This window comes from Lepus europaeus, chromosome 20 (genome assembly GCF_033115175.1).
Source record: "Lepus europaeus isolate LE1 chromosome 20, mLepTim1.pri, whole genome shotgun sequence".
NCBI lineage: Eukaryota > Metazoa > Chordata > Mammalia > Lagomorpha > Leporidae > Lepus > Lepus europaeus.
The window spans coordinates 29,914,536-29,927,504 of record NC_084846.1 but is presented as its reverse complement, the minus strand read 5'-3'; the positions used below and the strand labels follow the sequence as shown (position 1 = coordinate 29,927,504).

The 12,969-nt window shown below is 40.3% G+C and overlaps 1 protein-coding gene across 5 annotated transcripts; it reads left to right on the top strand.

The window, feature by feature from the left end:
* The first annotated feature begins 109 nt into the window (after positions 1-109).
* HNRNPA2B1 (heterogeneous nuclear ribonucleoprotein A2/B1) lies at positions 110-10,288 on the top strand. Of its 5 annotated transcripts, XR_009864565.1 has the most exons (13): positions 110-304; positions 2,907-2,942; positions 3,041-3,151; positions 3,318-3,464; positions 4,186-4,396; positions 4,535-4,636; positions 4,711-4,788; positions 5,230-5,292; positions 6,559-6,678; positions 6,923-7,045; positions 7,603-7,684; positions 9,060-9,195; positions 9,745-10,288. XR_009864565.1 is itself a non-coding variant. In XM_062178111.1 (12 exons), exons 1-11 carry the CDS (start codon positions 299-301, stop codon positions 7,662-7,664), a joined length of 1,059 nt encoding a protein of 352 aa, XP_062034095.1. In that variant the 5' UTR covers positions 110-298; the 3' UTR covers positions 7,665-7,684; positions 9,745-10,288. The 5 variants fall into 5 exon arrangements, 4 of the variants coding, with proteins under 4 accessions (XP_062034095.1, XP_062034094.1, XP_062034097.1 ...); XM_062178111.1 differs by lacking the exon at positions 9,060-9,195; XM_062178110.1 differs by lacking the exons at positions 9,060-9,195; positions 9,745-10,288 and adding an exon at positions 7,841-9,053.
* The last annotated feature ends 2,681 nt before the right edge of the window (positions 10,289-12,969 follow it).

Below are 12,969 nucleotides of genomic sequence, written 5' to 3'. Positions count from 1 at the left end.
CCATTGGCGCCAGTTAGGGCGTTTACGCAGCGGCCTGACGTAGAGAAAGACGCGTTCGTCGGGGGAAGGTTCTAGAAAAGCGGCGGCAGCGGCTCCAGCGGCAGCAGCAGCAGCGGCAGCAGTAGCAGCGGCGGCAGCAGCGCCGGGCCCGGGCGGAGGTGCTCGCAGGCGGTGTTGTTTCTCGAGCTGCGGCAGTGCTCAGCCCGGCGCCAGGACGAGTCCGGCTCGCGTTCGTCCGCGGAGATCTCTCTCATCTCGCTCGGCTGCGGGAAATCGGGCTGAGGCGACTGAGTCCGCGATGGAGGTAACGGGTTTGAAATCAATGAGTTGTTGGCAAGGGCATGGCCAGGCGATCGGCTCCTTCGGCGGCGGTCGACCCGCTGCGTGCGCGGGAGAGCGGCGGGGCGCGGGGCGGCGGCGTGGGGGTACGGGCGGTCGGGAGCGGGGTGCGCGGCGGCCCGGGTGCGCGAGCGCCTCCTCCGCGCCAGCCTCCCGGCGCCATTTCCCTGGGCCGTGGGTGGGGGATGGGCGCGCCCGCGGGCGGACGCCGCCCCGCTTCGGCGAAGGTGGGCGCCGGGGCGGGCATTGGCGCCCACGTCGGGGGAGCACGCGGATGGGGTGGGGGGCGGCGGCCACGCGTCGTCGCGTTTCGGCGGGCCCTCGTGATCGCGGTTGCGGAGCCTCCCCTCCCCCTCTCCCGGGAACCGGATTTGGCGGCCGCCATTTTCGTGGTTCTCTTTCCTCGCGGCGTTGTTTTTCGTTTAAAACCCCCCCGGTCCGCGCGGCGCGGGTCCCCCCTGGAAAGCGCATCCGGGCTTGAGCCCCTGGGCTCTGCCCTCGCGCCGGGTGGCCGTCGTCTCGAAGCGGGTGGCGAGTGTCTTGTGAGCTTGGCTCTTGCAGGTCCTGCGCACTTGATTACAGGCTCCGTGCCTTGCCCTCGCTGAAATGGCGCCACGGCGTCCCGGAGCCGCGGAGCAGGGGGGTGGCTCTGCGGGGCCGGCGGGCGCCGCTCCGGGGAGGCGCAGGCCCCCAGCCCTGGGCCGGTTTTCACAAGAGCCGGCTCGCCTCTTAAGAAGCTCTGGCGCCTTCCAGCCTCGTTTCTTGGAGTAACGGCCTCCTCGGGGTCTGCGGGGATGGACAAGGCCGTGGAATTGCAGGGAACTAGGAGGAGAGCAGACGGGAGCCGCGTACGAGCGTGGCAGCGCGGACGGTGGCGGCTGCGGGAGGGGCAGAGGAAGGAGTGTCGCGCGGGGCGGTTTGAAAGGCGTTTTCAATGCTTTTCCTGGGAAGTGTATCCTCTCCCGGGCTAGACCACGCTTCGTCCCTTACCAGGGCGAAGGCAGAAGCTGGGAGGCCAGTGAGCTGGAAAGGACTTGATGCGTAGCTGTGCTTTGGTTAAAAACATGACTCAGTCCCCCAGCGCGTGCTCTGCCATATTCACCGCCTGGGCCGCGGGGTATTTGAACTTTGTCACTTGCCTTTCTCATTTATGTTTGCAATCGTGGTTGATGATTACATTGATAAGCGTAAGGGCTCGAGCGAAGGGGTTCTGCCTGGTTTTTTGTTTGGCCCTAAGCACGTTTGTACAATAACTTTGTTTATAATCGATAGTGCACGTCAGGTAAGTTGGAAAAAACTATGAGGTAAGTAATGAGTTTTTGCTTTTCTATAGTGATTGGTAAGGATTGTTGTAGATATATATCTCGTAGAGAAGCCTTTTTTGCTGGATATTTAGAGTAAAATTAGCTGGAAAATGCAACTACCGATCTTGCTAGATACTTATTTGAATGGCTCCTAGGAGTAGTTTGATAATTTCAAGAGTTTTCCCCTCCCAGTTTGGGCAGAATCCAGGGAGCTCTTAACTGTGTAGGGAGAAAAATCTGAGTTGGCTTTCACGTCTGTTCTCTTTGAGTGCGTTGACAGAGCCTCAAAACTGGGATTGAGATCATAATGCAGCTTGCTAAGAACAAGGCTTTTTATGCCGTTCAAAATTACGGTCTAATTTGTGGATATTTTAAAATACAGTTACTTGTAAAAAACCAGGTTTAATGAACCATTCTGATAACTGCTAAGATAAAGGGCTGCTTAATACAACACATTTCTTTGCTAGTTTGCAGATGGTAGGAGTTAAGCTCAGATTTTTTCTTTCTGCCCTGTAAAATTTGTGATTTAATGTGTTTTACTTATCTAATAGGCCACCAAGTTCAATAAGCTGAGCTTTTGCTATTTTCAATGGATTGTTGGGGAATAAAGGGTAGTGTTAGAGTATGTATATAACTAAAATGTGCAACTATTGCAGTTGAATGCTTTTTATGTATAGATGGTTGTTAGCTGAGATTTTCAGATGAAAATATGAAATAGTGCTGCCAACCAAAAATTGTTTTTAAACTTGTAAGGTTTACATGCTGCTCAAAAATGATGTGCCATGTTACAGCATAGATTAGTTTTCGAGTTCCTTTTATGCATATTTTGAATGTGTAAGTTTTTTCTAAATTGAGAATTGTAATGTCTGGAAATTTGAATCATCTTGTAGTGTTTTTGGTGGAGATACTTAGAATCACCATGGTGGGGGTGAGGGGCAGCTTATGGAAATTGGGTCTTAAGTAAAGAACCAGAAGTTTTGTTATATAAACTGAGTAAATAACTTGTAGGTTTAAGTTACGTAACTTGTGGAAATTTGATAAGAAACCTTTAGTAATCCTTCAGGGACCACAGAAAAGATTTGTTCCTTTCTCAATGTTTTTAAAAAGTAATATTGTTTGTTTTTAAGTTAATTTAATATTGTGTGCATTTAGATTAAGTGTTAATGATTTTGAAGCAAATAGGCAGTTTTTTGGTATAACACAACTAATATGCAGTTTAACATATGGTTTAAATTTGATGTAAGTTTTTTTTTTCCCCCCCAGAAAACTTTAGAAACTGTTCCTTTGGAGAGGAAAAAGGTACTCTGCCAGCAGGTCACCTCATATTTAAGAATTTAATTTCCTGCATACAAAGAGGAAAATGTAAATAAAAATTGAAATGATGTTTTCCTTTACAGAGAGAAAAGGAACAGTTCCGTAAACTCTTTATTGGGGGCTTAAGCTTTGAAACCACAGAAGAAAGTTTGAGGAACTACTACGAGCAATGGGGAAAACTTACAGATTGTGTGGTACGTTGGCTGGATGTCTGACTTCAGACGCCCAGTGTTCTGTTCAAAATGTTAAGTGAATCACGCAGACAATAGTTTGTCAGTGTTGTGAAGCTTAAAAATATTACAATATGGTATTTAATAAAAAATGAGATTTAATGCAAATATTTCCCCTTTGGTTTTCAAGGTAATGAGGGATCCTGCAAGCAAAAGATCAAGAGGATTTGGTTTTGTAACTTTCTCATCCATGGCTGAGGTTGATGCTGCCATGGCTGCAAGACCTCACTCAATTGATGGGAGAGTGGTTGAGCCAAAGCGTGCGGTAGCAAGAGAAGTAAGCAAAACACGACCCTTTATTGTGCAATTAAAAAAAAGAAAACCTATCTTGAAGATTAGAAAGTGACTTATGAAAGAATTAAAGTCGAGCTCAAAAAGTTTTTTTGTTGATGGTAGGAGATTTGTTTTTGTTTTTGTTTTGAGATTTATTTATTTGAGAGAGTTATAGAGAGAGTTCTTCCATCCCCTGGTTCATTCCCCAGATGGCTGCAACGACAGAGTTGGACCTATCAGGAGCCAGGAGCTTCCTCTAGGTCTCCCATGCTGGTGCAGGGGCCCAAGGGCTCAGGCTATCTTCCACTGCTTTCCCATGCCATAGCAGAGAGCTGGATCAGAAGAGGAGCAGCCAGGACTAGAACCGGCGCCCATATGGGATGTTGGTGCCCCAGGCTAGGGCTTTAACCCACTGTGCCACAGCACCAGCCCTGTGGTAGGGGTTTTCTGTTAGGGATCAAAAACAGTCTAGATCTCCCAGGTGGGTGGCAAGGAACAAACTACTTGAACAATCATGGAAGCTTCCCAAGGTCTGCCTTAGGAAGCTGGACTTTGGACCCTGGACCCTGTGATGTGTGGGACATGAGAATCACCCTGCTAAGTTGAGGTTGATCTTTGAAAAGATGAAGCTCTTAATTAACCTGGCACTTTATCATGGGATGAACTTAAGCATGTATAGTGTGAAGTCTGCCTTCAGTCTTGTATGTGGTTTCTCCCCATTGTAGGAATCTGGAAAACCTGGGGCTCACGTAACTGTGAAGAAGCTGTTTGTTGGTGGAATTAAAGAGGATACTGAGGAACATCACCTTAGAGATTACTTTGAAGAATATGGAAAAATTGATACCATTGAAATAATTACTGATAGGCAGTCTGGGAAGAAAAGAGGCTTTGGCTTTGTTACTTTTGATGACCATGATCCTGTGGATAAAATTGTATGTAAGTGTCTAAGCAGTAGGTGTGTGGTTCTTGGAGTAAATAATCATTTAAATAGCATTAAAGGCAAATTTCTAATTGATTAATATTGAAGGGTGTTGATTTAATAGTTTGGGTTTTTTTTTTTTTTTTTAATTACAGTGCAAAAGTACCACACCATCAATGGTCATAATGCAGAAGTAAGAAAGGCTTTGTCTAGACAAGAAATGCAAGAAGTCCAGAGTTCTAGGAGTGGAAGAGGAGGTAATCATAATTCCTTTTTCTCATTTCTTTTTATTTATCTAAGTGCTCTGTAATAACAAGGCCATTTATTATAGGTAACTTTGGTTTTGGAGATTCACGTGGTGGCGGTGGGAATTTTGGACCAGGGCCAGGAAGTAATTTTAGAGGATCTGGTAAGTGTTGAAATAAGTTTAATTCTAAAATACTATGACTGGCTTCTTATTGGAAGGAGGGCATAAAACATAAATTAATGTTTTGGAGACTTGTTTGTAGAAATAAAAGAAATATCATTGGCATCCAAATGAATTCTGATGTGGCTGGCAAGCCATATTAGCGGCTTATAGCATAATCTGCTGTAATACAGCATAACCATAGTGTCTTATAAAAAGCAAAATGTCATTGGCGAAGCTTAAAAATAGTGTGTTTCTTAAGTTCAGGCTTGCTGAGCACTATCTCGAAAGTTAAACAATTATCCTGAGAAGCATAAATTATCTCCTTGTTGTAAGGTTTTTGATTGAATCCTGAGGCACTAGTGGGGACTGGGGGGGAAATGGGTCTTAATATTGAATAAGAACTGAGATATAATACCCATGAACTCTTGCGTCCCCTAACAGATGGATATGGAAGTGGACGTGGATTTGGAGATGGCTATAATGGGTATGGAGGAGGACCTGGAGGTGAGATTCTTTCTCATTTATGTTACTAAGTTCAAATGACACCATATATGTTCCTGAGTATATGTATATATTGCAATTTTTTATTTTTTTTGTTTGTTTCTGCTTCCCTTAATAGGTCATAGTGGTACAGTGGGTTTGGCTTTTCCCTTATTACTAATTTTGCATCTCAGCTGTTAGTAGTTTATCAGAAACATATAGGGGTTAATATAGTGTGAGAACATGGATGGATTTTACAAAAGAATCTGAAGATGCTATCAATGTATCTCAAGCAAAAGGGGGAGCCTAAATGTGATAGTTACTGTGTTTTTCTGATGGAGACCATTGAACCTGACTAAATACGAGGGGAGTGTATGAAGGTACTTTAGAAAAGTTCATGGGAAATGTAATTAAAACTAGTTTGTACTTTGGGGTAAAAATTTTGAATTCCATGCAGTTTTCGTATAGTCCACACTGCAGGAATCACCTATGTAAGAGCAGTTGTTTAGTCTTCAAGTAGAAAATAGGACCCCTATGATAATTCCCAAGAGTCACTTAGGGAATTTGTCCGAAGTATACAAGTGTGTTCCTGGGTACAGATAAGGTTGACACCTGTTGAGTGTTAGATTTCACTTGTTTCTTTGAGTACAGAAAGGGGTTGGTATTTCCTGACAATTTCCAATAAGAAAGGAATATTTAAAACTGAGCTCTCGTAGTAGACCTTACTTATTATTCCTGCATTTAAAAGTGCTAAGTTTGTATTTAATGCCAGTAATTGGAGACTTCTTGGACCAGTTTCAAGGAGTTCAGAATAACATGAGTGTTTACTCATTCCTGATCGTCTCCCATTTCTAGTGAAGGTGGTGAGCATATTAAGAATGTGATACAGCATTTCATAATTCAAAGATTGAGTTCTCAGTTCCTGTTTCCTTGAGAACTTCATCTTTTGGGCCAGTAGGAGGATATGGCTCTTTCCATCAGAATATCATGACTAATCTGGCCCCACAACTCTTACCAAAATGCACAACCAGTATTTTACCATACCTTCCAGAGGAAGGACCGATATTAGCTTTAGTTTTTATAAATAGCTTCATTCTGTTGGCTATGGTAAGTACCTTAATGCTTCCTGCGAATTGTTTTCCCCTTGAAGCTGTTCTAGAGGAGATACCACAGAACTAATTTTTTTACTTCTAAGTATGTGTATTGGAAAGCTGGAAATGGGTATGATAAGACCGTTCAAATGGCATTGAAAATACTAAGTTAATGACTTAAAGGCTTATTTTATAATAGGTGGCAATTTTGGAGGTAGCCCTGGTTATGGAGGAGGAAGAGGAGGATATGGTGGTGGAGGACCTGGATATGGCAACCAGGGTGGGGGCTACGGAGGTGGTTATGACAACTATGGAGGAGGTAATAAATTCACCTGCAACCTTTATATGGGAATTTGGATCGAAATGAATGACCTTTAATGTTTGAATGTTGTCAATAGATACCTTTAAAAATTGTAGTTTTAGATAGGTGATTTGCATTTATTCTGATTTGTTTCTGTGAGGACTTTGTCCTAGATATCAAGTGTGTGTTAGCGGTTTAATGTATTGTTCTGCAGCCCACTATGTTAGTATTCCAGTTTGTTAGTATTCAGTTTTGTTAACAGGAAATTATGGAAGTGGAAATTATAATGATTTTGGAAATTACAACCAGCAACCCTCTAACTACGGTCCAATGAAGAGTGGAAACTTTGGTGGTAGCAGAAACATGGGGGGACCATATGGTGGAGGTAATTTATAACTAAAAATTGGCATTGTTTAGATTCTTTAGTGATATAGTCTTTCATAACTTAACAGCAGTGAAGATAACATGTTAATTATGTTAGTTTACATTTGAGTAATGTTCCCATATGCAAGGTTACTGAGATAAATTGTGCAGAAATTGCCACAAAATCACTTCACAGAAAATCATAACATCAGCATTGGTGATTCAGGCAATGGAGGTAGAATTCTAGTTCAATAGTGTAAAGAATGATTTTTGGGTTGGGGTTTCTGTTTTCTTTGATTAATTATTTAAGATAGATACTGAGTACATGGCAAGTGACACAGGTTTGTAAGAGCCCCTTTGAAAATTAAATTCTAAACCTGTATTCGAACCAGTGTTCCTCATTGAGGAAGTTTGTAGTAGGGCTACAGAGATTTCCTATATGTCTCCTGTGAGTAGTAAACAATCTAGATGGTGTCAGAAGACCCTTTAAAAAATAAAGTTAACGAAACACAGCCTTAAGGTAGCTAATCATGGGAAATCAAAGTAAGTTTGCTTTCTCTTGCTGTTTGACAATTCTAGGAAACTATGGTCCAGGAGGCAGTGGAGGAAGTGGGGGTTATGGTGGGAGGAGCCGATATTGAGCTTCTTCTATTTGCCTTGGGTAAGTAGCTTTTGAGTTTTACAATTATTATTATCTTGGGAGACCTAGCTGCAGGAGTAAAAGCTTTTTAGGATCATGTTATCTTTCCTTAAAATCTGGGTAGATGGATAATTTCATAACCTATTTTTTTTTTACTCTTTACTTCTGTTGAAACAGGCTTCACTGTATAAATAGGAGAGGATGAGAGCCCAGAGGTAACAGAACAGCTTCAGGTTATCGAAATAACAAATGTTAAGGAAACTCTTATCTCAGTCATGCATAAATATGCAGTGATATGGCAGAAGACACCAGAGCAGATGCAGAGAGCCATTTTGTGAATGGATTGGATTATTTAATAACATTACCTTACTGTGGAGGAAGGATTGTAAAAAAGAAAAAAATGCCTTTGAGACAGTTTCTTAGCTTTTTAATTGTTGTTTCTTTCTAGTGGTCTTTGTAAGAGTGTAGAAGCATTCCTTCTTTGATAATGTTAAATTTGTAAGTTTCAGGTGACATGTGAAACCTTTTTTAAGATTTTTCTCAAAGTTTTGAAAAGCTATTAGCCAGGATCATGGTGTAATAAGACATAACGTTTTTCCTTTAAAAAAATTTAAGTGCGTGTGTAGAGTTAAGAAGCTGTTGTACATTTATGATTTAATAAAATAAATTCTAAAGGAAATTGTGTAATTATAGACTTTTTATTTTAAATAAGTTAAGGAGGGGGTAGTATAAATAAGGTCCATTGCAAAGCTGTTGTTCTATTTGTGTAAGATAAATGCTGGTCAGATGTAAGTGTGTTGTCTGCGATTCATCAGGATTAAATTATCTAGATAACTTAAGGGATATCTCTGCAAGGAGAAACACCTTTTTAGATCTTTTAGATGCTGCTTCTTCAATGCAAGGAAAGGAAATAACCCCAGCGAGGTACTCTTCAGGGACACAGGTCTAGTACAAGAGAACTCTTGACGGCTACTAAGTTCAGCCAGTCTTAAAAAACTGTGCTGTTTCTACAAAGCTTTAACTACAGTAGTTTATAAGGATGCCAACGAAAGCTGAGGGTGTAGAGCAAAATAGTTCTAAGCTTCAGTTAAACTTCTTTAGGTAAGATCTTATTTACTTTTCCTTTCTTAATTTTCCTCCCTAAAAGATAAACTAATACTCTTCAATGGTCTTTCAGTATAGTGGTTCTTATGTAGTGTAACATAGCTATAAATTGAGTTTAACAATTTATAAACTCAACTTGAGAGAATAATTTTTATGAACCCTGTTTTCCAATCTGTCATTTACTTAAATTATTTTGGTTGTTTTCCCTTTTTTTTCCTTCTTTCCCATCCCCTCTCCCTCCATGAAGATTCAGGTGCTTAACATATCATTTTTTTCCCTGCTGGAATTTTAGCATTGATATGAACCATGGACAAGTATATTCTGCTGCCACAAAGACTGTAAAGTGCTTCATTTCAACAGCTGAGGCAAGCCAAGTGATCATTAATAAAGCTTTTCTTGGTTCCTTCAGTGGTGTTGGTAGTAAAATGGTAGGTAAAAGTTAGGCTGCAAGTTCAATAAATCATGAAATTTCCCATCATACACCCTCTGTATTCACATTTCTTGGATCAAGCATTTAAAAGAACTAGGGTTTTTAAAATTTATTATTATTAAAATAAAGGATTTTTTTTTTCTGTAACTTTATGGTTCTAGCTTTATTACATGCTTGTCAGGATGAGGCTGAAAGAGAAGGTAGGGTAAAATGATTGGATCTGTTTTCAGATAATAGTTTTATACATATGTGTGAAGTGACTGCATAGTGGTAAATTCTGTCCAGTACAAGGTAGTTGGGTTAAAATGTAATTGTTTCCTGATGACCTACCCTACAGAAAGATGTAGGTTGGCTGCTAAAATTTAAGCCTTAAATTATTCATCAGTTTGATTGCCTGGCTTTATTGCCTTTTCAGGATTGTGATATTCACAGCCTATTCTATATGCACCAGTGAGGCTTCTTTTATCTAAGACCACCACTGAAGTTATTTAGGTTCTTTGGACAAACATGATAAACTTCTTCAGATACTTTTTTTTTCCTTTGGCAGGAAGGTGTCTTGCTGCAGGTAACTAATGAAGAAGTGGTCAACCACAGAGTCTTCAAGAAATAAGAAATTCTGTACCATCTGAAAGTAGTTCTTGTTGGTGCCTTCATTTAAGAAGCACTCTTAAGATAAAAGGGAAATGTTTTCTGATAAAAACAAAATCTTCATTTAGTACAGGTTCTTCATTTTAAAAATTAAAAATGAATGTTGTTTGTAAAACTAACATTCTCAAATTAGCCAGACATAAATGTGTCATGTTTTAAATTAGGTTTTGTGAGTAGAGAGATTAAAGTTCTATTTTAAATACAAAGTTTATAAAATAAATACTTTTGTACCCAAACACGTGGTGTAATGTTTACACATAAAATGTGAATCTTGTTATATACACGTTTAGTTGTCTAAAAGATTACCATCCCCTAAATTTTTAAAGCAGTTAAACAAAGGTATGCATATTTCCATTTTATTTTTCAATATTAGTAGACACATTTCAGAAAAGCATTGTGGGCATTATTGGCTGTCCCTAATAAAATGCTGTTTACCCACTGTACTCAGCGTTTGAATATGGCTACAGTTTTCTGGCTTTTAACATTGATGGTGGTGGTTTTGAAACCTTGGGTTTCATCCAGCTAGAGTGGTCATGTGACTGATGGCAAAAACTGAGATGTAAATTGTGTCATACTAGTCTGTCAAATGTCAGTTCTGTTGCATTTTACTTAGTAAGTGACCATGATTATAATTAAAATGTTAAGTTTACAAAAGAGAATAATAGGGATATTTATCCAGCAATGGCCAAGTCTGTATTTTGAATGAGTTTATGTCACAGGTAAGTCGAACTGATGATGGCTAGCGAGTATTATGAGTGGTCTTATACCTGAAATAGTAGCTATACTCACCATGGATTATAAACTTGGCTTCAAATGCATTAGAAAATTGACTTTGGAATTGTAAAAAATGTTGGACTCGACAAAGATGAAGAACTTTGAAGAAGTTAACAAAATCAGAATATGCAAACAAAATATTGAGTAGTCAGGGGAAATAGTCAAACAGGGAAGAAGGTGATGCATGATATGTTGAAGTGAACCAGTTTACAAAGATAGTTTCCTAAAAGGTAATGTTGGATATTTGATCTAGCTGTTTTTCCTTTATGCATATTGTGTATGGAGCTGTTTCATTTGAAGGTTAAATTAAGGTAGTCTTATTGCTACATAACACATTATGTTGACACTTAGAGCAGCTGATCTCAACTGTGATTAGCTGTATGATTTTTGGCTCACAAACCTGACAAGTTGGAAGATTCACATGCAGAATGGCCTACCAACAAGGGCTGAAATCTTGATATGCTACCTGTTAACCGTCCTCCAGACTGGTGGTCCTAGAGAGCAAAGGAAAGAAGCTGCCAAATAATTCACCCTAGAAGTCATACCATCTTAACATGCTGTTGACATGGCAGCAGGGGGTGGTAGTGGTTGTTTGCAATGCCATGGATGTGTAAGAGGTTAAGGGTCCTTGGGAACCATATTTAAAGCTGGCTAACAGAAGTACTTCTACCTGATGCAGTGAAACGTACATAAGGCATTTGGTACATCTACACAAAGCAATTTTATCAGCATGAAAGTATATTTCAAATACTGGGAGCTAATATAGGGGAAGTTTTGAAGGAATCAACTCTAGAGTCACTGCTGATAGTGGTTCTCAAGGAGGGAGAAAATACAACTGGTCAGCTGAGCTTGGCATTTATCAAAAATGCAGGCATGTTCACATGGTTAATATACCCCCTTAAAGATCAATGTCAAGTTCTTGAGGTAAGTGAATTACCAAAACAAGTATAATTTGTTGAAAATGGTGTTTGTGTAAATGTCTTTAAAAACATTTCTTGTGCTTGAGTAGCTACAGTAAGTAGGCTGATAATTTAAATGCTGAACTGACGCCAACCTTGAAGGGATCTCAATAGCAGAATGGCATTAAACATACAGCTTGGATAAAATGTATTCTCACTATTGTTCAACTTGGCCTGGTCAACTCAGAAGGAAATGTGAAAGCTATAACAGGAACAGAGACATGGCCAGCATTGTAAGAGGACTGTACTATGAATTTCTAGCTACAGAAGTGAGAGGTTGAGGCTCTGCTCAGAATTTAGGAGGGGTAAACTTTGTATTAGGAAACTTCAGAGCACAGCACCAAAACGTGTTTGACTTCAGCCACAATGTACCTTCACATTCATAGTAATTGAAGGGGTGGGGCTAGAATGCCACCAACAGGCAGTGCCATTTGAAGAGTTTTTAAATGACAGAATGAAGGCAAATGTTTTTATTCAGTCATTTGGTGGCAAAAATTCAGGACTAAACTGATGCCAACTGATCTGATCTCAAGCACCTTACACTGGGAGGCATCAGATACTTGGTGTGGGAGGTCAGCATGGTTACACTGTAATACTGATGTTCCCTATGGGGTGAGCCATAGCCATGTTTAGGAATTTGCAAGTGTTAGTCTTTCAGTAGCCTTAGCATTTCCAGTTCTTTGGTCATAAAATGGCTGCCGTGCTATTAGTCTGTGTGGTTTACCATGATAAAGCATCTTGGTTGCAGGATGTGACGAGGCACACTACAGGTTCGCTTTGCCAATGCCAGGAACCCCAGACTGGGAGGAGCCTCTGGGTATTTCTCCAAGCTTAAACCAATGCACTTCAAAGCTCTCCTTCCTATGGTAGTCTCTGTGTTGGGTTTGGGTGGATTTATATCAGCATACTGTAATTGCAATTTGAGTTCAAAAAATTTGAAATTGGGTTTTCATGAATGTGGGTATTATGGCTGGAAATACAGAAATAGGGAAACACCTGAAAATTCCAACAAATAAATTTATTTTCACAGAAAAAAGTCATAAAAATCAGCTTTTGAGAAGCTCACTATAATGTTAACACTTAAAAAAAAGTTTAGCCTGCTTTGCATTTTAGAAAGTTCATCTTCCAAAAGCTGCGAAAGTGAGAAGTGTCTTAATGCTTTTTGATTACAGCTGGAATCAGGTATATACAGTAGGAAGACTGTAGCTTCCTCTGAATTCCTGCAAGTCTGATGGGCAGTCCTATCAGGTTCAAGTTGAGTTACCAACTTGCACACTTGAATAAAATCCCAAGTTTACAAGCAAGAACCAAACCTTTTTGGGTTGTGACCAAAGTAATCAGTTTCTGAAAATTACTGTGTGTTCATTCACATAATAAGGGGAGACCATCTT

Excerpts from the sequence above, each read along its gene's own strand:
- HNRNPA2B1 (XM_062178111.1), top strand. Across the intron at positions 3,465-4,185 it reads AGCGTGCGGTAGCAAGAGAA|GAATCTGGAAAACCTGGGGC; the intron begins GTAAGCAAAACA and ends TCCCCATTGTAG. Across the intron at positions 5,293-6,558 it reads GTATGGAGGAGGACCTGGAG|GTGGCAATTTTGGAGGTAGC; the intron begins GTGAGATTCTTT and ends ATTTTATAATAG.